The sequence below is a fragment of the Carlito syrichta genome, unplaced genomic scaffold (genome assembly GCF_000164805.1).
Source record: "Carlito syrichta isolate Samal-C Ts95f unplaced genomic scaffold, Tarsius_syrichta-2.0.1 Scaffold301826, whole genome shotgun sequence".
In the NCBI taxonomy this organism is placed as follows: Eukaryota; Metazoa; Chordata; class Mammalia; order Primates; family Tarsiidae; genus Carlito; species Carlito syrichta.
Window position 1 is genome coordinate 903,069 of NW_007245922.1, and position 22,870 is coordinate 925,938.

The window sequence follows — 22,870 nt, forward strand, 5'->3', positions numbered from 1 at the left end:
ATACTAATAGAAGTAAAGCCCCAAAGGACTGAGAGGATTATCAAGTATAGAAAGAACTTCCTGGATGTTCTTGGAAGTGGTGGCAGCGTAAGACAAGAGGCAGCAGTTAAACTTGGCCCAGATTTTCTGGCATATTTGACTAGAAAAAAAGGCTGTACCACTAACCAAAATTGCTCCAGAAGAAGAAAGGTGATCAATACAATAAACCCTTCATCTAGGTTGAAATGTCAAGTAGGCAGTTTAAAAAAAGTACAAATCTAGAATTTTGGACCAGATATGTAATAGTAGCACATTGGGATAAAATAGAAACCCTAGAATGAGATCCCTACAGAAGATCAACAAGCATTCTGAGGACAGGACCTTAGAAAGCACGTTTAGTAGACACATTTTACATAAAAGTTATGTGACTGTACTCACAGTTATGGTAGAGGATAGCATCTTCAAGGGAGAACACAATGTCTATGAAAGGTTGCTCAAGGGTGAAACTGTCGCAGAGACAGGGTAAGGGATGTAGACTGAGAAAAAAACCATTTAGTTCGGTAACTGAGAGCCCACTGTTGACTTTGAAAAGAACATTTTCATTAGAGTGCTGTGTAAAACCAGATTGCAAGGTGCTGAGCAGTAAGTGATGATGATGTGGGGACACTGGATGTGGTTTCTCTGGCAGTGAAGAAGGCTGGAGAAAGTAGCCGGTCAGAGGAGGTTTTTTGCATTGGAGGATATATGAGCATGTTTGTAGATCATGAAAAGGAACCAGCATACAGTTCTTTGCATAATTTTGTACTGATCACAAGCCTAAAAAATTATTTTTAATCTTTTAAAAAGCATTTTCTGAAATAAAAATACACAAAATTAAATTATATGCATTTTACCATTTAAGCTTAATACAAACTTAAAAACACTAGCGTTTCATGATAAATTTTATTTCTAAAGGAGTCATACAGTTTTCGTTATTGGACTACTTCAGAATTTATTTTGCTTCTAGTCTATCATGAGAAATTAAATTTTATTAACAATTGCTAATTACTCTGATATAAAGAATTACACTAAAGAAATTATATATGACTTTTTCCTCAACCCTCCTCTCCTAAAGACAAAATATCTTCAGGGTAGTTAATAATTTTGATAATATTTTTCAAGTTGAAGAAGAAAAAAATTAGAAATAGTATTCCATTATGAATAAGTTCTTAAAGATCTAAATTGTTCTTCACAATTATTTTTTATGATAAAACATGCTTATTTATTATATACACATGCTTACATATGAATTTCCTGGCTAAAATACATGCAACCACGGAAAAACAATATTAAACAATCCTCACAATACTAAGAATGCCCTTTTAAATAAGGCACTCATGTTTGAAAACAGGATGTAACTACCAAATTAAATAAGATGTTTAAAGAAGCCTTTTATTAAGCACAAACAACTTTTAATACATTATCAATACAAATAGGAAAATGTCTTTTAATGAATATGATATATCAAAGATCTGAAGGCTTTTCTTCATAAGGACACAATAAAAATAATCAATTTTGAGGAATTACAAAGTAAAATTTTGAGGACACTAATGTATACTAATAACAGTTTAACTACAGTTTAAATTTACTAAATCACCTGGGAAGGGCAACCATTTTTTGATACAGAGAACTCCTACTCTTATTAGCACCATTCAAAGCTTGTATCAGTTGTTTAATCTACAAACTGACAGGTCAGGTAAAGCTTTAAAGCAAGTTTTCAGTGCACTGTTTATAGTTCTTCTTTTAAGATACTGGGAGTCTATGGTCTTGAAGCATGTTAGGTAATTATGCCTTGGTAATTGCAAGGTGTTAACATGTAGAAAAAAATGTGTCATGAAAAGAAATGAGACTTATTTTGTCTGTGAAACGCAATTGAACGTGTTGTAGCTAATGCTGTGGTATGCTGACGACATGCGGGGTTAGGAATTGCAGGTCTGCGAGAAGGTGGTAGCTTTTAGCTCTCTGTGGTCACCATTTCAGGGTGTCTCAGCTGCTGCCTTTTGAGACTAACTAGTTTCATCCTGTCTCTGATGTGTTCTGCAGTAGAAGCCATGTCACTTGGACTCCCAAAATATTGTTCAGTTCTAAAATCAAAACACACAGAAAAACCCCAGATTAATACAAATCCAATATTGCAGCAAAGGCAAGTGGAAGCAAAAATTACCATAAAAAAGTATCTATATAACATAGCCCTGGTGTAAAAATTAGTCCATTTGCAGACCACACTGTTTGTCTCTGAGTAGTAATTCAGTAAGAAAAAAACATTTATTTATTTATTTATTTTTTGAGTTGGAGTCTCACTCTGTTGCCCAGACTGGAGTGCAGTGGCCGCTCCCGGTCATTGCAGCCTCGAACTGCTGGGCTCCGGTGATCCTTCCGCCTCAGCCTTCCAAGTAGCTGAAACTACAGGCGCGCGCTACCATGCCCGGCTAATTTTTGATTTATTGTAGAGATGAAGTCTCGCCAAGTTGCCCAGGCAGGTCTCGAACCCGTGGGCTCAGGCAATCCACTCACCTCAGCCTCCCAAAGCGCGGGATTACAGGCTGAGTCACTGAACCCGGCTGAAAAACATTTTTTAAAGTGGCATAAAATATATTAAGACACAACAAGAAAAATCAGAGATAAAGGTCATAATATGTGTACTTAATGATAATCTCAATAAATCAAACAATGCAACATTAGAGATATTTTGCTTTTCAGTTTTGGGTCCAAAAACACAGACAAACATAAAATTTGTACATGTACTTGAGTGCTAAAGGCTAGGAGGTATACCAATTGTCTGGTGCAGCTGGCAAATAAAATATATACTCTTTCAAAAGTGAAGACATTGTCACATGGATAGATAAAATCATTTGATTTTATTCTACATTCAAAGATACTGTTATCCAGAGTCATAGCATCTTTTAGAACTGGAAGAGTTTTGGGGAATTATTTGGTTAACCTCTTCATTTTTATTTTTTTTTGAGTTGGAGTCTCACTCGGTCACCCAGACTGGAGTGCAGTGGCTGCTCCCAGCTACCGCAGCCTCGACCTGCTGGGTTCAGGCGATCCTGCCGCCTCAGCCTTCTGAGTAGCCGGAATTCCAGGCATGCGTTACCACGCCTGGCTGATTTTTTGATTTATTGTAGAGATGAGGTCTCGCCAAGTTGCCCAGGCGGGTCGCGAACCTGTGGGCTCAGGCAATCCACTCACCTCAGCCTCCCAAAGGCGCAGGTTTACAGGCTGAGCCACCGAGCCCCACCATTTTTTTTTTTTAAGCAGAAAACTAAGATCTAGAAAGTTAGACTCAAGCAAGGTCACACAATGGAAAAAACACAATGTGAACCTATACCTTCAAGCGATGATTCCAGATAAACTACCAATTTCTTTTATTTTACCAGGAAAAAAGTATATAAAAAAATTGGTATGACCAAACTTTACATAACATAAACAGATGATTATTATATGCATAATTATGACAAACATTATACACATACAGCTTTGAGAAATATTTAATTTAGCAAAGTACCTAAAACAGATACACATACAATTTAATATGAATGTAGACTAGAATAAAATAACAATTCCAAATAGTAAAAGTGGGTGTTTGTGAAATTTGAATACACAGTACTAACTTAGTCTTTTATCCTAAAAGGATGAGGAAATGACACATGGACTGACTACCTGGGGAACACAAGAGGAGAATCCCAAGCAAAAATAACAAGGACAGGTAATCCTAGCTGACGGGAGTGGAATGGGAGACCGGCGGTGTGGCAACTGGCTGTGAAGCCATAGGAATGAAGGTGGAAAGGTAAAATCCCGGACTCTAGTAAATTTACTAGCTGAATGTTGCTCTCTTTATTGCAGACGTAGAATTTGAATTTAGGCTAGTTCTGATTGTACAACTTTAGGTGTGACTTGAGACTCTAAGAATAAGCTATGAATAATGTTCTTTCAAGGGAATAAAATGTTGTTTTTTCAATATCAATCCCAATTGGAAGTTCAGGACACAGTAGTACTAGTGCTTATTATGTGTCTGATCTGTTTTGAGTACTTTGCTTCCATTTAGCTCTGGCAATTCCCTCACCCCTGTAACCTGAGGAGGCATAAGTATCACCTCCCTGTTTTTAGGTGAGGGAACTGGGCATAGAGAACTTAAACAACTTTCCCAAGCTGTCACAGCTAGTAAGTGATGGAGTTGAGATATCTTACCCATGACACTACCACATTGTAAGGATACTTGTATTTTTATTCAGTGGCTTAGCTTCTTTATCATTTCATTAAGTATCCTTTGGATTATTTTCACTGAGAAAGTATAGATTGCCAAGAACTAAGCTCACTCTGATTCTTATTCTGTTCCATTTATTTTACTCAGATTATTTCAGATTTTTATCATGGACTATTTGAAATGGAAAGGAGTAAGAATATCAGAACCCGCACCCCGCCAACTCCTTTTTTTTTTTTTTACACACGAAGAAATTAGGAGGCCAGATAGCAAAGTGAAAAGAGAATGGGTTTGGAGCCAGACAGACACTTAGGGTGCCTTTCCTGAGTGCCTTTCTTTATCTTTCTAAGCCTCAGTTTCTTCATTTCTTAAATTGGGAGCAATCATACTTGCCTGGTCCTGTTTGGCCAAAAGTAACGAAGGTGAAGTATTTAACCCAGTACTTGACATATATTATGAGCTCACTAAACATCAGTCCCCTCCCCCTCCCTGTCTGAATGAAGGCCCAAGTCACACTACTTCCTATCATCATAGCCAAGGCTAGAACCCAGTGTTTCAATCAAGTGAACGGTCATTCTACAACAACCTGACAAGAAGCAACACATGGATGTCAGCAAGTACCAACTTACGAGTTATTCTTTTCATTTTAAACCAATTTATTGTAGGAATTAAAGATGAAGTCCAAAGTTAATTTACTTAGCTTTTTAAAGAATAGATTTCCTCTCTTAATGATTTCACTTTAAGACCACATTGATAAAAAGATAAAATTATAAGAACATGCACCATACCCATCAGGATAAACTACAGGAACAGTTAATCTATCCAAAAGTGATTTCCCAACTGCCTCAATTTCATCAAATTGCTCCTCATCATTAATAGCTTCAGGCTCTTCTGGACAGTCTTGCAAAATCTGCAACAAATAAAAGGGCAACATCCATCAAGAGACAAAGAAAGGGAATCAAACTCGTGCGAATTTAGTAGATTGAAGGCGATTTGTTTGTTCTTAGCATCTTCATGTATACCGTTGTACAAGATTGATCTATTATGGGCAAAGTTGGTTTAGAAATTCAAACAACAGAATGAAATACAAAATCCTTACTAACAATATCAAATTAGAGTATGACAAAGTGTATGGGATTTTCCAAGAAGAAAATAATACTAAATTACTATTTGGAAACTAAGTTTTTAAGAAATATGCTTAAGAAGTGTTCTCTCATTCATCAAGCAAACATTGAACAATTTATGCTTATTTAGCAGCCTGGAATGTGAAGGAGGTACAGACTCTGTCCTTAAGGAGTTTATAGACATCAAAGATGAAAGAAAATACAAATAAAATACAACAGATACTTAGAGTGCAAACATAACTGCCATGAAGACCTAGCTAGACACTATTTTTAACAACTAATCTGCTGACTTGAGTTACTGGTGTAAAATGATCAGTTTATAATCAAATGTTGGAAGCTCTACAGCCTTTGATGAGATACTATTCTTTTTTCCCCTCTTAACTACTACCATTTAAATTTAACTACAAGAAAGAATTGCAAAATTTGGGAAAGGGAGAAGAAAAAGAAGTATTCATTTTTGCAGCTTTTTTTTGCATTACACTTTCCTTAATCCACATATTTATGTCAGCATCATTCATGAATGAACATTTTTTATATTTTAAAACTCAAGATTTAAGTAAGATATTTTCCCTATCATTACACGATACAATTTGCTTGTATCTGTGGTTATAATTATGCTTACAGGTATAAAACAGAACACAGTCAAGAGGAAAACAGTATCTGATAACAAAGGGTTTTACATAGGTTTGCACAGTAAAATAATCTTAAATTAATTTTAAGAAAGATAAGGGCTAGGTAGCAGAAAAAATAAAAACATTAGCTTTCTACTCAAAAACTCTCAACCATATTTATTCTTACATGATCTCTTCAAGAGTACTGAATTTTAAAATATTCTTGCAGATACATTTTAAAAATAGTATCCTAAAAAGTTACCAGCAGTGCTAGAAATCAGACCAATGGTCATCCTTCAATTATGGGGGAGGGCAGTATTGTGACCACAGGAGGGTGGGGGGAACTTCTGGGTACTAGTCATGTTTTGTTGTTTGAACAGGACACTGATTACACTGACGTGTTCACTCTGAAATTTCACTGAGTAGAAAACTACTGGTCCATATACTTTTCTACGTTAATAGTATACTTCATAATAAAAAAAATTTTACTGAAACAATAAGTAGACAAACAAGTTATGCCATTTTGTATACTTCCATTCACCATTATTAGGCTCATTTTAGCCAAACTCTGTAGAGTTCAGTGACCAACTGAGAAAGAGTTGACTATGGACACTTCCCAATAGATGTACTTCATAACACAGTAGAAACTGCTTTATTCTTGAGGGTCCTTGCAACATCTATTCTGTTCTGCAGGCCAGGCTATCACACTTACAACTGAAAAATATTAAAGTATACTGAGCATTTCCTACATATAAGCTTCCCTTGTAAGAGATCAAAACAAAGTTAACTACATATAAAGTTTCTCTTCAGAATGGAAATGTAAGGCTTGGATGATATAATTTTTTACTGTGACGAGTAAGAAAAAGGTTCTGTAGAAAACTTGCCCAAATAACACTGCGTATTTCATTTCTGGTTTCTGGATTTAATGACCTGACTTCATTGAATAATAAATTCTAGAAGGAATCTTTAAAGATAACACATTAAAAAGGTTTTACTTTTAATCCTTGTTCTCATTTTTTCAAAGGTTTGTGCTTTAAATAATAAAATCCCAAGGTGCCTTTTAAAACATTTGTGACAATTAGTAGTTGTTGTCAAAGCAAAGTTTCCTTTCCTGGCATAATGAAAGAGACTAAAGTCATGACACTCCAAAGAACAGATAGCCCATTTTGGATACCAGGCTTGGCAAAGAGAGAAGCAGCGGTGGTTTTGGATTTCTCCAGCCACAGCACTCCAGCACTAGGACGGATTAAGGAAATTTAATTTGAACTCTCTAAGACAATATATTATATGATAGCTAAGCAAACTCTCACTATGGAACTAACCTAAGTATTGAACAACAGATGAGTCCCATAATTACATTAAAATTAATATATTTTAAACATATACAATGAATACCATTGAGATTTCACAAAATAAAAAAAAAAAAGCAAACCTTTTCGGCATTTGAGTGAAATGCAATAGCCATTTCCAACCTATGTACTCTCTCTTCAGATGCTATTGTAAATTGTTTCCATACTCTGTTGAGTCGAGGAAGTGTATCCCCAGAGGATCGAGAGGTGCAGCGCAAAGACTGGCACAACACCACTGTGGCCTGTAGCAACTGCCTACCATAGTCATAAGTGCTCTAAAAAAGAAAAGGTAAACATAAAATTATAATAAAGAATTCTAAAGAGAAGGATGGTGAAGGCATGCAGGAGGACTTGATTGTAATTAAGTGACACTACTAGATAGACATCAATACTGAAGAAATCTGGTGGCACTCACTACAAATTATCTGCATGCATAAATAATAAAGGGGGAACAATATTTTCAGTTCATTTATAGGAAGTTTCTTTCTTGTTAGGCTTCCCCTCTTATTCTGTTTTCCCTATCTTGGTCTACTAAATTTCACTGGTCAAAAAGAATGCCTGCTCACTAATTAATCAAAACAAGTGAGTGAAATCATGCAGTTTATATTCCATATAGGAAAATACAACTGTTACAATGTGGACTCAAATATTAAGAAAAATAAATTAAAATACTTTTCATCACACACAGAAAATTCTGTATTATTATGTAATACTTGTGAGATGCAGGAAGTGGGGTTTCTAATGAACTGATATTAACATGTAGTATTTCACATTAACTTCTGTGAATGGACAGGTGGATTACCTAAAAAAATGCCATAATACACATATAACACAAATCAGAAGGAGCATACAGACCCTGTATTTGGGGGGACATAAGCCCTCTCAAGTTTATGCAGGCTAGTTTTGATGCACCAGCTGACATTTTCTTAATTCTGTGGTATTTTTGGAATAACAAAACTAACCTTCTTGGACTTGGAGGGTAAAATTACATTATAATCATGCAGAATGCTATTCAAACACTGAGCCTGTAGAAAAGGAAGATAACCAGTTCTGCACCTGTGCAACATCAACAAATTTTCTATGCTTTTCCAGCAAAACTTTCGTTTCTTGAGCATCATCGCCCAATCTGATGTGGGTCTTAAGCAGAGCATCCAGAAGTTCACTTAGCCACTCTACTGCCTAAATGAAAATACATAACAGTGAGGGCACATTCCGAACTATTTACTTATTATATCAAAGCATCATGTTTATAGAATGGTTACTATCATGTGATTAATTAATCCATTAATTATAACTAAATTCTTAAAAGCATATTTCATTCAAAGCCAGTCTACATGAATTAATGAACTCTCTTACTCCTCAAAATGCTTTAAATCTAAAGGCAAGAACTACTAAAGAGAAGCACTCTTAAAATTAATATCATATAACAGAAAATGATGCCTTCTTATAATATAGAACTATTGGGATCACACTGCAGATTTGTGTTACTATTTAAAATCATAACTTTCTTCTAAATCTAGCTGAAATTATATTCTCTGAAGATAACTACACAAAGAAACCAATTTTTTTATCTGACATTGAAAATTCTCTTACGGACTACAAGCAATGTGCTACATCAGCCTTCATTCTGGATGTAACTGACAACCTAGCCAACAATAATAAATAATCCCAATCTCTAGCTGAATAGAGAATTTCATTAAGAAGATAAATCAAATGAAATCAGTGAGCTATCTGAGAATACCAAACTTTACTCTTCAAAAGGACAAACTAGGATCTGACTTCATATATTTACTTTTTTAGGACTATGAAAAGTACATTTTTATTTATAGTTAGATGAAATCAATCTTCTAAGAAAAGATAACTACATAATGTGGCTCACCAGTCCTTACCTGGGCAGCATCTTCTTCACATTTAAACAGCTGCACCATCTGAAGCATCTTTAACCTTCGCACATCTACCATGTCTTCACATCTAATAAACCCAAACATAAATTTAATTCATCATTTTGGCTTTGTTGATTACTATCATAACATCATAATTTGGCACACATATTTTAAAGTATACTAAAATACTTAGTCCTACATTATGAAGACTGCAACTATTTTGTATTGATTTATAAGAATTTTAAGGACATCTATATCTATGTTACATCAAAACCTCAAAATACCTGAATGATACTGAATGACAAACCCTCTTGAGGATAGCATGAATTCTGCAAAATATTGAAGCAAAGCATAAATTCAATAGTACACTAAAGTCCAAAGAAATCTCCATTGCCAATTGGCATTAAACAAGTTTCAAAGATAAAAATGTAAAGTTCCTCAAATACTAATTTAAAGGATGATATTCCAAGGAAATGTTAAAAAATTAATACTTTTTGGCCAGGTGCACTGGATCATGACTGTAATCCCTACACTTTGGGAGACCAAGATGGAGTATCACTGGAGCCCAGGAGTTCAAGACCAGCTTAGGCAACTTAGAGAAACCTCGTCTCTACAAAAAAAAAAAAAAAGTGAGACAGGTGTGGTGGTGCTTGCCCAGCTAATTTATTTTTAAATGTTTTTGTATAGATGGTGTCTTGCTATGGTGCCCAGGTTGCTCTTGAGCTCCTGGCCTCAAGTGATCCTCCCACCCTGGCCTCTCAAAGTGTTGAGATTATATGAGAACAATGGATGTGTCACATTTTGTAAGTTTAGATGAAGAAATAGATCAATGTAGACGACTAATTTAATAGCAACTCTAAATTAAAAGAAAATTCTCCTAAAAGGCTTTCTTAAAGGACAGCAGAGTTATAGGCTACACTGTGGGGATGGAATGTGAAATACTTAAATATAACTGAAATTTTGACTACTAAGGAATAATGGAAAAGGTATCTATTCAGTGAACAAATTGTCAATATTTGTTAGTACAGTTATATGCAATAAGTATTAGTCACCAAAAAATGACAAGTCTACTATGTAACAGGCAAGAACTTTTAGTTTGTATGTAAAATATAAATTATAGCACTTTTCATTTTAATTAAAATTATGCTATCTTGGTAAAAATGAATAGCAACAGTCAAACTTTGCCTTTGTTTCCTAAGTTGCATATCTTCCATCACTCCTTGTATGTGGTCCACATTTTCTTTATTTTCAATGGTTACATCCTTTCCATAGGCCCAGGATGCCTGGTTGGAGATCTGATCCAGGAGACCTTGACCTTTTTCACGCAAACCTTGCAATCCCACATCTAAAACAAAAGTTACTAAATGTTTAATCTCTTAAACATTTAAGGTGCTCTCCCTCCCTCTAAAAAAAGCCTCTCAGTAAATATTGTACTTGGATCCCAAGGTAACAGTTTTGTATGTTAAACCATCTTGGGATAAAATCCTATGAACATTTCAAGCAATAAAACCCCTTTAAATGTGACTCAAACTGGAGTTATCTCTCACATCAAATTCTTCTTAAAGGAAATTTCCAAAACACAGATTTCCAAAGCTACTTTTATAAGATGAAAGCAGGAAAAAAAAGCATGAGAATTTCTATTTTGATAAATACAATTTTTCTATTTTTCTCTTTCTGCTTTTAAGTAGTCTAATCTTTAGGATAATAAAGCATATATTTTGTTTAAAAAATGTGTAAGATTTGCAAGACTTCAAAACACTCCAGCAACATATTATCAACATCAAAGGATGGTGAACATTGTAAAAACAGGTACATTCTAGCTTCTATACCACAGGAAGCAACAGTTAGAGTATGTTTGCAATACTCTAACTTAGATGTATAAGGAAATATTTTCTCTTTTTTAAGGGGAAGTATGGCTCAAATAAACTTCTAACATTTAAAAATAAATTATACCTCTGTTCAAATGACAAAGGCTGCAAGCCAGTGAAATGACAGTAAAGCATGATTTTTCAAACCAATTCCCTCAAGTCAATTTCAATCATTATTTGCTTTAGTCATATGTTTTCACTCTCTACCACTTCTCTGCCTTAAATTCTTGCTTCCTCTCTTTCATTTCCATTCCCTTCCTGTCTCCCTCTATATGCTCCCCACTTCCCGTTTTCATATCCTGACCTTTTAGGAAAGTTCACTGCATTTACTACAGGAAAAAAAAAAAAAATTAAAGGCCTTGGTGTTGAATGACAGAACTAGCTTACTGTAACTGGACCTTTCTTCCCTTGGAGAGAATGTAACCTGGCAATATTCCCAGTTTGGAGAAACAAATGCACAGAACCAAACCAACTAATTTTTCACAAGGTTAGGATATAGCAACAACAAAAATAATAGCATAAAACACAGTTTTGGGCATACAAGGTTTACCACAGAACACTTCACAGCTAATTACAATTTATGCATGCACTACAAATACCTGTTCATAGTCTATGCAAGACATAGCACCTGTAGATATAGCTGGGTAAAAAGGAAAGGGCAAAGACCCATGAAGGGAGGAGTTACTTAACCAACAAGGAAAAAAGTTTCAGCGTAAGTCATGTTCCCCTCAAAAAAATAAAACCTTTCTTATACTATTTTTTCCTTGGGTTTCCTATAAATAATTATAATTAGTTCAGTGTTAAGTTGACTTAATTATCTAACCATGGTAATGATATTTTAAAAAAATCTTATGTTTCAGCATTTTTAAAATCTGCTTACCAACACTTTTCAGCTTCTCTTCAAGCAGTTTTAAAGTTTGCTGAATCGATGCTCCATCAGCTGGCGCTACATCTACGCACAACATCCCTAATAAGCCATCCAACTGCTGAGACAACTAAAGCAGAGGGACACCAAAGAGATAACCCTGATGTAATCAGCATCTAAAGTGCTTAATGATTAATGAAGTTTATATCTAATGAGGTCATCACAGTTACAATTGAAAAGACTACGCTGTTACAAGAGAAGGACGAATAATTAGAATCATGTGATCAGGAAGATAGAACACACAGATACATGCAAGAAGACAAGGAAGTACATTCTGGTGAACAGAAGGCAAAAATTGACACTTCCATTTCCATCTATGTTATAAAGCATAAACACTGAGAAGCAGCCAAAATAAAATGTATCTATTATTTTGGAACACAAGTTAAACAATAAAAGGTTTAATTGCATGCATAATTACTTACAAATAAAATTTGCTTAAAAAAATCAAATAATCTTATCTCATTATTCCCACCAGCAAATTATTTTATTGTTCCAGAAAAATACTTAGAGCATGCAAACCTGCAGAAATTATGTGTAGATATGCACTCAAATAATTTGAAAAAAAGCAAGGCAGTAAGAGTAGACACTTACATCTTGGGCAACACCATGAAATTCAAGAGCTGCTTGTAAGAGATTCTGCCTAAATTCCAGCTGACTGGCCTGTCGATAACAAACATCACTAAGTTGTTGCTGCAATGACTTCAGTTCCACCAGATCTTCCTCATCGCCAGCATTCAGGAGTGCTGCAATTTGCTGATTAAGCTCTACATACACTGCAAACCATTCCTGTAATCAAGATGTTGCAAAGTACATTAAGGATCAAATTAGTTCCTGGAGGACGTTATATTTTATAATTTCTCTAGATTAAGTAATACATGAACATTTTTTCTAAAGCAAATTATTATGATTATGATTATGATTATTTTTTTTGAGTTGGAGTCTCACTCTGTCACCCAGACTGGACTGCAATGGCATACCCCCAGCCACTGCAGCCTCAACCTGCTGGGATTCGGCAATCCTTCCGCCTCAGCCTTCCAAGTAGCTGGAACTACAGGCGCATGCTACCATGCCTGGCAAATTTTTGACATATTGTAGAGATGAGGTCTCATCAAGTTGCCCAGGCGGGTCTCGAACCCGTGGGCTGAGGCAATCCACTCACCTCGGCCTCCCAAAGCACTGGGATTATAGGCTGAGCCACTGAGCCTGGCCTCTAAAGTAAATTATTTATTACTGAGGGTGAAACATTCCCAACCCTGAAATTCTTGATCCCTGGAACTCAACCACTTGCTGCCAATAGCAAAATCTCCTGTACCCTCATTGTGGTCTCCTCTACTTGTTCCTGTCTCTTGCTTGCTCTGAGAAAACCTGCTCACCCACAGAGAAGATATTTACCCCTGCAGTCCTCTAGAATGAAGATTGTTACTGTTTCCACATTGCAAGCCCGAAGGTGAACTGCCTCATTCCTCATTACTACTCTAGACAATTTCTTCTCCCTCTTTTCTCTAAAACCACATCTCCTTTGAAGTGCATGCTATTGGATTCCCACCTTCCAGCTTTCCCTGCTACATCCCTTCCTCCACAGAGGGGTTTAGTCAAAGTCAAAGGCTATAACCACTTCCTAGCATACAATCTACGCCCTTCTTTCCTTCCTTCCATCAGACTCACTTGTCAACACCTCAAACCTGGTTTCTCTGCCTAAAGTGTTGTTGGTACTAGAGTAGCTGAACAGGGATAGACATAAACAACTATGTGGACAGGTCTCTCTTTAAAAAAAAAAAACTTTTAAATTTTTTTATTTTACAATTGTGGGGTACAATTCAGGGTTAGGTATACAAATATTCATTGTGCAGGTACCCTTGTTGATGAGGATGAGGTGTGCCCCCCCCCTGCTTTCCCAGGCAGATTTCCACTACCGTCAATACCACCTCCCCGCTCCCCCATCCCCCTGCAGTTTCCCACTACTGCCAATCCTTTTCTTATAGTATTACGATAGTTCAAGGTCCACTTATGAATGAATAGGTCTCTTTTTAAATTTATTACTAAGGACAGGCTCGGTGGCTCATGTCTATAATCCTGGCACTTGGGAGGCTGAGGTGAGAGGATTGCCTGAGCTCACAGGTTCAAGACCAGCCTGGGTAACATGGTGAGACCTCATCTTTACCAAAAAAAAAAAAAATTAGCCAGGCATGGTGGCATATGCCTGTAGTTCCAGCTACTTGGAAGGCTGAGGCGGAAGGATCACCTGAGCCCAGCAGGATGAGGGTGCGGTGGCCAACAGCATGTCCACTGCACTCCAGCCTGGGTGACAGAGTAAGACTCCAACTAAAAAGCAAATAAATAAATAAAAATAAATAAAGTTATGACTAAATCTCAAATGGATCTTTGATAACCCTTTCGTGTTTTTCCAGTCAACTCACTTCCTCATTCTCATAATTAGTTATGTTCTTTTTTTTCCACTCTAAATCTTCAACTCCCTTTTCACTTCTCTCTCAAAGATCTTACTTCTAAATTCACTGGGAAGCAATCAGAAGAGAACTCTCTCATCTTCCCACCAACAAAGCAAACCTACAACCCTCCCTTCTCCTATAGCCCAGATCTGAACTCACTACTGAACTAGCAAGTGGCCTGTCCTGTATTTTCAAGGCAAGTGCTCCATCGAGGCAGTATAACCTATCTTCTGTTGCCTACATAAAGCTCTGCTCTTCCAACTATCCTTGCTCTCTCCTATCAATTCTTCTTTCTCAATTGAATTAGTTCCACCAGTAATAAGTAAGCTATTAATGTCTGATATTAAACAATAAAATATACACTTAAGAACTGCACGTTTTACTATGTAAAAATTAAGCCTCAATTAAAAAAAAAATCTCTCTCTTTTTTTTTTTTTGATGAGTCGGAGTCTCACTCTGTCCTCCAGGCTGGAGTGCAGTGGCCTGCTCATGGCCGCTGCAGCCTTGACCTGCTGGGCTCAGGCGATCCTTCCACCTCAGCCTTTCAAGTAGCTGGAACTACAGGCTGTGCCACCATGTCCGGCTAATTTTTTTGATTCATTGTGGAGATGAAATCTTGCCAAGTTGCCCAGGTTGGTCTTGAATCCACGGGCTCAGGCAAACCTCTTACCTCAGCCTTCCAAAGTGCTGGGATTATAGGCATGAGCCACCGTGCCCGGTCAAGAAAAAAAACTTCTCTTAAAGAAGTTATCTGTACTCGTTTCTCATTTCCTATTTTCTTTTACATATATCTAATTTTTTAAAAAAATAGAAACTGAATCTTGCTATGTTGCTCAGGCTAGTCTCAAACTCCAGGCCTCGGGTGACCTTCCCTCTTCAGCCTCCCAAAGCCCTAGGATTACAGGTGTGAGCCAAAGTGCTCAGCCTCCCATTCTCTTTTTAATCTGCTCTAATCAGGAATTCTGAAAACAATTTGGTCAAGTTCACCAAAAAAATTTCACCTTGCCAAATCCAGTGGTCAATTCTCAGTCTTCATCTTATTGAAGCTCTCAGCTGCATTTGGTAAGTGCTTCCTCCTCCTTGAAATGCCCCCTTGTCTCATTCTCTGAGATACAACAGATCCTTTTAGCTTCCTTTGCTGGTTCCCCTTCCTATTCTTGCTCTTTAAGTTTAGGTGACCCAGGGTTTTGTTTTCCTGAGGCTCCCTTTTCTTCCCACTAGGCTTGGATGCCTTCCTCTAGCTAGTTCCATGACTTTACATTACATCTAATAGGCTAATTTACTAAATGAACACCCTCAGCCTTGACTTCTCCCCTGAACCTCCCATACTGATACCCAACTGCCCATGAGTCACCTTCACTTGGATTACTACCTGATGTCTAAAATTCAAACTGCCCCCAAGACACTGATTCTCCATCCTCCCAACAGGCTTCTCTCCCAGTCTTCCCCATCTTAATAGCTGCTAAGGCCAAAAGCCTCAAAGTCTAGCTGGCTCAACCTCGTGAACTTCGGTCCATTCTCATGACTCCTACCGCCTCTATCAGCCTCCTGCCTTTTCACTGTTTGTCCCTCCTCCCTCTTTTCCACACAATAGCCACTGATCTGCTTAAAACAAATTAATTCTCTGCTCAAAAGCCTCTCTCTCCAACAACTTCACGTAACATTTAAAATTAACTTCAATCACCTTTTCATGGGCTAAAAAGACATGGCATGTTTTCGACCCTGATTCCCTCTCAAACTTTATTTTCTGTGACTCTACCATGTTCTCTGCACTCCAGCTGCACCAACATTCTTGCCATTCCTCAATCATTGTTCCTCCTGCTGTGTCCTCCATCTGAACTGCCCTTGACTTGGATTACTCTCTCACATTTCCAGGTTTCTGATTAAATGCCACCTTCTCAGAGAGGTCTTTCCTGGAAATCATACCTATATTGCTTTCCATTTTGTATCTCCCCACTTGAATGTAAATTCCATATGGTAAGACAGTGCTCCATTACAAGAGCCTGGAGCAACATGTGACACATAGTATGTGCTCAACTGAAAAGTACTGAATGAACGCATAAATCATATTAGACATTGTGGATTCACTGACATCATATTAAGTAGGTAGCGGAGGGTGATTCTGTCACTCAGGGAACATTTGGCAATGTCTAGAGACATTTTTGGTTATCATAATGGAGGAGGAAGGATGTTATTGCATCTAGTAAGTAGAGGTCAACCATGATGCTAAATACTCTACCATGCATAGGACAGTCCCTACACCCTATAACACAAATTCATCTGGCCAAAGAGTCAATAGTGCTTGCAGGTTGAGAGATCCTGCTCTATTCTATGGTGATGATAGTATCTGTCTTACCTGCTTTATTGGCTATTATATAGATTTAATTACACAATATGTGTAAAATATTTTTAAAATGACATAGTTATTTTAATGATTAACAAAGATTAACTTTGAGCCTGTGGGTTTGAGACCTGCCTGGCCCTCTTGGTGAGACCTCATCTCTACAATAAATCAAAAAATTAGTCGGGCGTGGTAGCGCGCGTCTGTAGTTCCAGATACTTGGAAGGCTGAGGCGGAAGGATCGCCGGAGCCCAGCAGGTCGAGGCTGTGGTGGCCGGAAGCTGTCATTGCACTCCAGTCTGGGTGACAGAGTGAGACTCCAACTCAAAAAAAAAAAAAACCTGAGAAAATCATCATTGCCGTATTCTAAAATACTGTCTTACTTATAACATTTACATATTATTAAAGCTTAAAATAAATAGGCCGAATTCTCTGAAGATGTAATAGGCTTGATTATGAGAAAATTAGTAAACCAAAGGATTAGAGTCCTAGGATAGCACTTCTCAGTGAGAACTACCCGCATCAGACTTGGGGTGCTTATTACAAGTGCCTAGGTTTTACCCCTGACCTGCTAAATCAGAGTGTCTGGGAGCAAGACCCTGAAATATGCATTTTAACAAGAGCCTCTGATGACTCATGCCCACAAAGGTTTAAGAACCATCATTGTGGAGCGGATGTTTTTCTGGTTTGAATTAGTAAAACATAGGCTCCAGCAACCTGACCAAGAATGGAAATACAATGTAAGGACTACTATGGCTCAAAAAATTAACACCTGAAATTAGAGGCACTGATATTACAGATTGAAGTTGCCATAAAGAAATAGTCTCTCTGGGATGGACGAGAGGGAAAAAAATCTGGTAATACGCGTACACACACACACACACACACACGTGTACATTTAAAATTAATCAAAATGTTTCTTCCAAGAAAACAGAAGAACATAGAATACAGAGAACCTTGGTGAAGAGGCTGCATTCAGCTCAATTATGGTCATTCTCTAGTTTGTCTATTTAACTGTATGGAAAATGATTATCTTATAGCAAACTAAAAAATCAGCACAAAGATTCAGGATTTAAGTTAAGATGATAAGTAAGAAATGAGCTGGAAGGTTCACATTTAGGACAGAAGCAGTCGAGATTGACACTACAGTCTTACGTGAATTGGTGGTGATGCACACTTGTTGAAAGGATGAGTATTTACATTTCATACTATGAAAATAAGAATCCCTAGCTAGGAGGAAAGAAACACTGCCAACCACTTAATTATACTTCAAATGCATATTAGGCAAAAACAGAGCTGGGTGTGGTGATTCATGGCTGTAATTCTAGCACTTTAGGAGGCCGAGGTGGGAGGACTGCTTGAGCCCAGGAGTTAAGAATCCAGCCTGGGCAACACAGTGCGATCCTGTTGCTATTTTAAATATATATATAATTTATATATATATATAATTTTTTAAAAAAAGAATTATATTGGAAAGAAATGGGTGTGATTTGTCAATGGAGTCCTGTTCTGCTGCTTACCATGAGACACAAGACACCAGTAAGCAATCTCTTTGGAGACTAGAAGTCAGCCTGCAGGATAGTGGGATACTGATAAAATACTCCTATCATGTGCTTTTCCTGCCACACACTTCCCTCCACCCGAAAGATAAAATTAGATGCATTACTAAACTAAAATACGTTTACATTTATCATCAGCTACTGTAATCATTTCCATGCTTAGTATCTTTTTGTTGCGTTGTATTAAAAAACCAAATGAATTTCGAATTCACAATCCTTAACAAAGAACTACACATGAGTAGGATTTTCATTTTTTATATTTCCTCACAAATTTTGTTAGCTTTATTTTTGCAGTATGCTCTTACATGGAATCTAAAATGTAATACCTAACATTTAGACTTAATGTAAAATGGTATGTTGAAAGTTTTCCTAATATCCTTATTAGCTGTCAATACCAGAAAACTGTCATTATAATTTCTTTCTTTTTTTTTTTTTTTGAGTTGGAGTCTCACTCTGTTGCCCAGGCTGGAGGCCAGTGGCATGCTCCTGGCCACCACAGCCTCAACCCGTTGGGCTCTGGCGATCCTTCCGCCTTTCAAGTAGCTGAAACTACAAGCGCGCGCTACCACGCCCGGTTAATGTTTGATTTATTGTAGAGATGAGGTCTCGCCAAGTTGCCCAGGTGGGTCTTGAACCCACGGGTTCAGGCAATCCACTCATCTCAGCCTCCCATAGGCGCGGGATTACAGGCTGAGCCACCTGAGCCCGGCTTTTGTCATTGTAATTTCACAAGACCTAAATAACCCCAATAAATGCTTTAAACAATTGACTTTTATTTACAAATGTAAAAGGAAGCTTTTAATAAAATATTATAATACCTTAAAATAATACATTCATACAGTACCAACCAACCTATTCTCAAGGTGACAATGCAGTGCCACCTATTGGCTAAAACAGTGCAATCTTCTTGTTTAAACCATTTAGAATGGAAATTTTCTAACCTATTTAAAAAGTAGAAATAGTACAATGAACTCTCATGTACCATCCAGCTTCAATAATTATCAATGCATGGCCAATCCTGTTTCATCTATACTCCCATTCAATCTGTCCTCACCTCCCAATTTTGAAACAAATTCCAAATATCACATGATTTTTAAAAATGAAATCCATGATGTTTATTTTATATGCTCTATGTTTATTTTCTTTGGAGACCATGTCTATGAATACAGATGTCAATGTATGTGTATGTTTCTTCAAGTACTGAAAGTATATCTATAGCTCAAGCATGTCTGTGAAATTGAGTAGTTTTGCTCTGAGAGCCTGAGAGAAAGGATCCCACCTGGCTATCAAGAGGTCTGTATTTTACAAACTGAAAAAAAAAAAAAAAGAGATCTGTGTTTCAACCCTACTCCAGGTGAACCCTAGTCCACTTGCTGATCAAAATATCTCCCAATTTCTTCATTTATAAAACAACGGAGGGATAGAACAATTATCAAGAGGTCTGTATTTTACAAACTGAAAAAAAAAAAAAGAAATCTGTGTTTCAACCCTACTCCAGGTGAACCCTAGTCCACTTGCTGATCAAAATATCTCCCAATTTCTTCATTTATAAAACAACAGGGGGATAGAACAATCTGTAAGATCTTTTCCAATTCAAAAGTTCTGCATATTGATTCCACATTGTAAGTTTAAGCGCATTGAAGGGCCATCCAGAACTTTCATGTTTCTTTATGCAGAGTTAAAAACCTTATAAATATATTAAAAATACAAAACAGCTAAACACAGAAATCTCTATGTATATCATTTGTAATTTCATCCACACAATAAGCAATATAAAATGTACTTTTCAATTCCCCTTTATGAACTTATATATAGTATAGTTTTTGTTTTTTTTTTAAAACAGGGTCTTGCTTTGTCATCCAAGTTGGTATGCAGTGGCTAATCATAGTTAATTGCAGCCTTCACCTCTGGGTTCAAGTAATCCTCCCACCTCAGTCTCCCAAGCAGCTAGGACTACAGGTGTGTACCATCATACCTGACAACTCTTTTTGTTTTATAATTTTTTATAGAGACAGGGTCTTGCTATGTTGCCCAAGTGGGTCTTGAACTCTTTGTCTCAAGAGATCCTTTTGCCTTGGCCTCCCAAAGCAGTGGGATTACAAGCATGAACAACCATGCCTCGCTCTCCAATTTCTAATTGCAATTATTTGTCTTGGCATCTTTTAAAAAATAATAAAATATAGATAAATCCTATCTTTAGGAACCTCATGTGCCAGGTACCCTTTTTAAAAAGAACTTTTGGGATACTTTCATAACTAAATTCTCTTAGATGAAGTCTAAAATGTTCTACTGCAAATACTGTTTTGAGGAAGTAAATAGAGGAACAAATTATAAAATCTAACTACAGTCAACATGCTCCAGAAAAATCCACTGGGTTCAAATAAATCACAACACACTTAAAAAAAAAATCAGCATTAAGTTATTTTTGCAGTACCAAGAAAATTAAAAGATTATGTTCTCAGGAAGAGGGTCTGCAATCTATTTTTTTTTTAGCATAAAAGGAAGAACTTGTGAAATGCATAAATATATACACTTTCTTTTTTTTTTTTTTGAGTTGGAGTCTCACTCTGTTGCCCAGGCTGGAGTGCAGTGGCACGCTCATGGCCACCACAGCCTCGACCTGAGCCTTCCACCTCAGCCTTCCAAGTAGCTGGGACCACAGGCATGTGCCACCACTCCTGGCTAATTTTTTAAATTTATCGTAGAGATGAAGTTTCACCAAGTTGCCCAGGCTGGTCTCAAACCTGTAGACTCAGGCAATCCTCTCACTTCGGCCTCCCAAAATGCTGGGATTATAGGCGTGAGCCACCGGGATGACCAAAATATATAAACTTTCCATTATGGGATTTCATTTTTAAGTCTCTTACAAACACTAATTAGAAAAATCACAAGGACTATATGTGTACTATCTTTATACAATTACAAATCTTGTGAGACTTCTTTCTTATATATTATTCCCTCAGCTAGATTACAACTCCTTTAGGGTATAGTATGTAGATTCTTTGCCAATACCATTGATCGCTGAACCTGATTTGGGGAATATTAGAAAAAACAACACAAGGAAACTAAACAAAATAGTAAAAGGAAAATAATTGTCAGATATCATTAAATACATCCTAGTAAAGATGAGATGTACTTGTTCATATTAACTTCCAAGAAAGCATATTATTTGTTCACTAATCTTATTTAGTTAAAACAGACATTTGCTAATACTATCCAAACTGTAATCAGACTTCAACTTGAGAAGTTGATGGGGAAACAAAAACATTGCAGAAATTAATGTTCAGATGATTCTTAATCTCATCTGGTTCCAGAGTTTAAAATTTTGATCGATTTTTTAAGATAGATCATCTAAGGAGATGGAAATTAACAGATTCAAATTTTATTTTTCCAATTTTGTATTCAAGCTATTTAAAATTACTGCATGAAGTAGTATGACCTAGGGGAGGAGAGGTATGAGCTACTTGACCCACAAACTGGATGATCACTTTCTCAATAATGACGGATTAACTGTAACATGGTAGGAGCTTACTAACAAACATTGGCTTCTTCCATAACAAGTATTAAATTTTAAATTCTCTTATTCTCTAGAATCTGCCTAAGAATCAGTTTACTTCCCAATTTCATAGCTGGGATTTGTCTGATTATCTCCTTCACAAATACAAAAGGAATCCCTTGTGCACATGGAATGGAAAAAGATTCTATACCCTATGCACTCGTTCTCCGTTAACTGTGTTTAATGCAGCAGTTCTGGTATCCCTCTCAGGCATTTATTTGTTCTGTGTACTCCTGATAATGCAGGGAGGGGCCTCCTTTAAGAACTTAAGAACAGAAATTTCTGTCATAGAGACTACAGATGAAGGTTGTTTTGCACTATCACTCTTTTCTATTACTGCAGCTTTTAAAATTTCATACGAACTGTGCTTCTATAAGAATATAATCAAACTGTATTGGAGACAAAACCAACCTTCTAATAAATATATACTAAGTGGTCAAAATGAACATTTACATTTAACAAACTGTACTTTATGCCCCTATACCAAAGTTAATTATAACTTATTACTTAGTTCCACATATGCTTCTGATTATGCACTTTCACAATAGCATTGTAACTTGCAAAAAAGCCTCTCACACTGTGCTGGCTCTCGATCTCTTCATGCTTTTGCTGCAGGGCCTGGGAAGCCCTAATGGAGTCGCCAATCCCCCACTGGGCTCTTAGTTGTTCTGATCCAGGCCCTTCAAGCCAATTCACAACCTATAAAAAAAAGTTGAGGTAAAATTTTAAACAAACAAAAGCTTTTCAAACTTTCATTCTAATTGGCTTTCCCCATCCCAAAGTTCTACAAGTATCATTTTTTTTCTTTTCTTTTTTGAGTCACAGTCTTACTCTGTTACCACAGCTTTGACCTCTTAGGCTCAGGTGATCCTTCTACCTCAGCCTGCCAAGCGGCTGGGACTACAGGCATGTGCTACCACACCTGGCTAGTTTTTTAATTTTTTGTAGAGACAGGTCTCACTATGTTGCCTAGGCTGGTTTCAAA

At 36.8% G+C, this 22,870-nt stretch overlaps 1 protein-coding gene across 1 annotated transcript; it reads right to left on the reverse strand.

Moving 5' to 3' along the window:
• Window positions 1-907: 907 nt before the first annotated feature.
• SESTD1 (SEC14 and spectrin domain containing 1) lies at window positions 908-22,580 on the reverse strand. Its single transcript, XM_021711040.1, has 9 exons — window positions 22,462-22,580; window positions 12,574-12,768; window positions 11,938-12,052; window positions 10,375-10,534; window positions 9,196-9,277; window positions 8,363-8,485; window positions 7,390-7,581; window positions 5,011-5,132; window positions 908-2,102 (listed from the first exon to the last, which is right to left on the reverse strand). Exons 3-9 carry the CDS (start codon window positions 12,020-12,022, stop codon window positions 1,973-1,975), a joined length of 894 nt encoding a protein of 297 aa, XP_021566715.1. The 5' UTR covers window positions 12,023-12,052; window positions 12,574-12,768; window positions 22,462-22,580; the 3' UTR covers window positions 908-1,972.
• Between the last annotated feature and the right edge of the window lie 290 nt (window positions 22,581-22,870).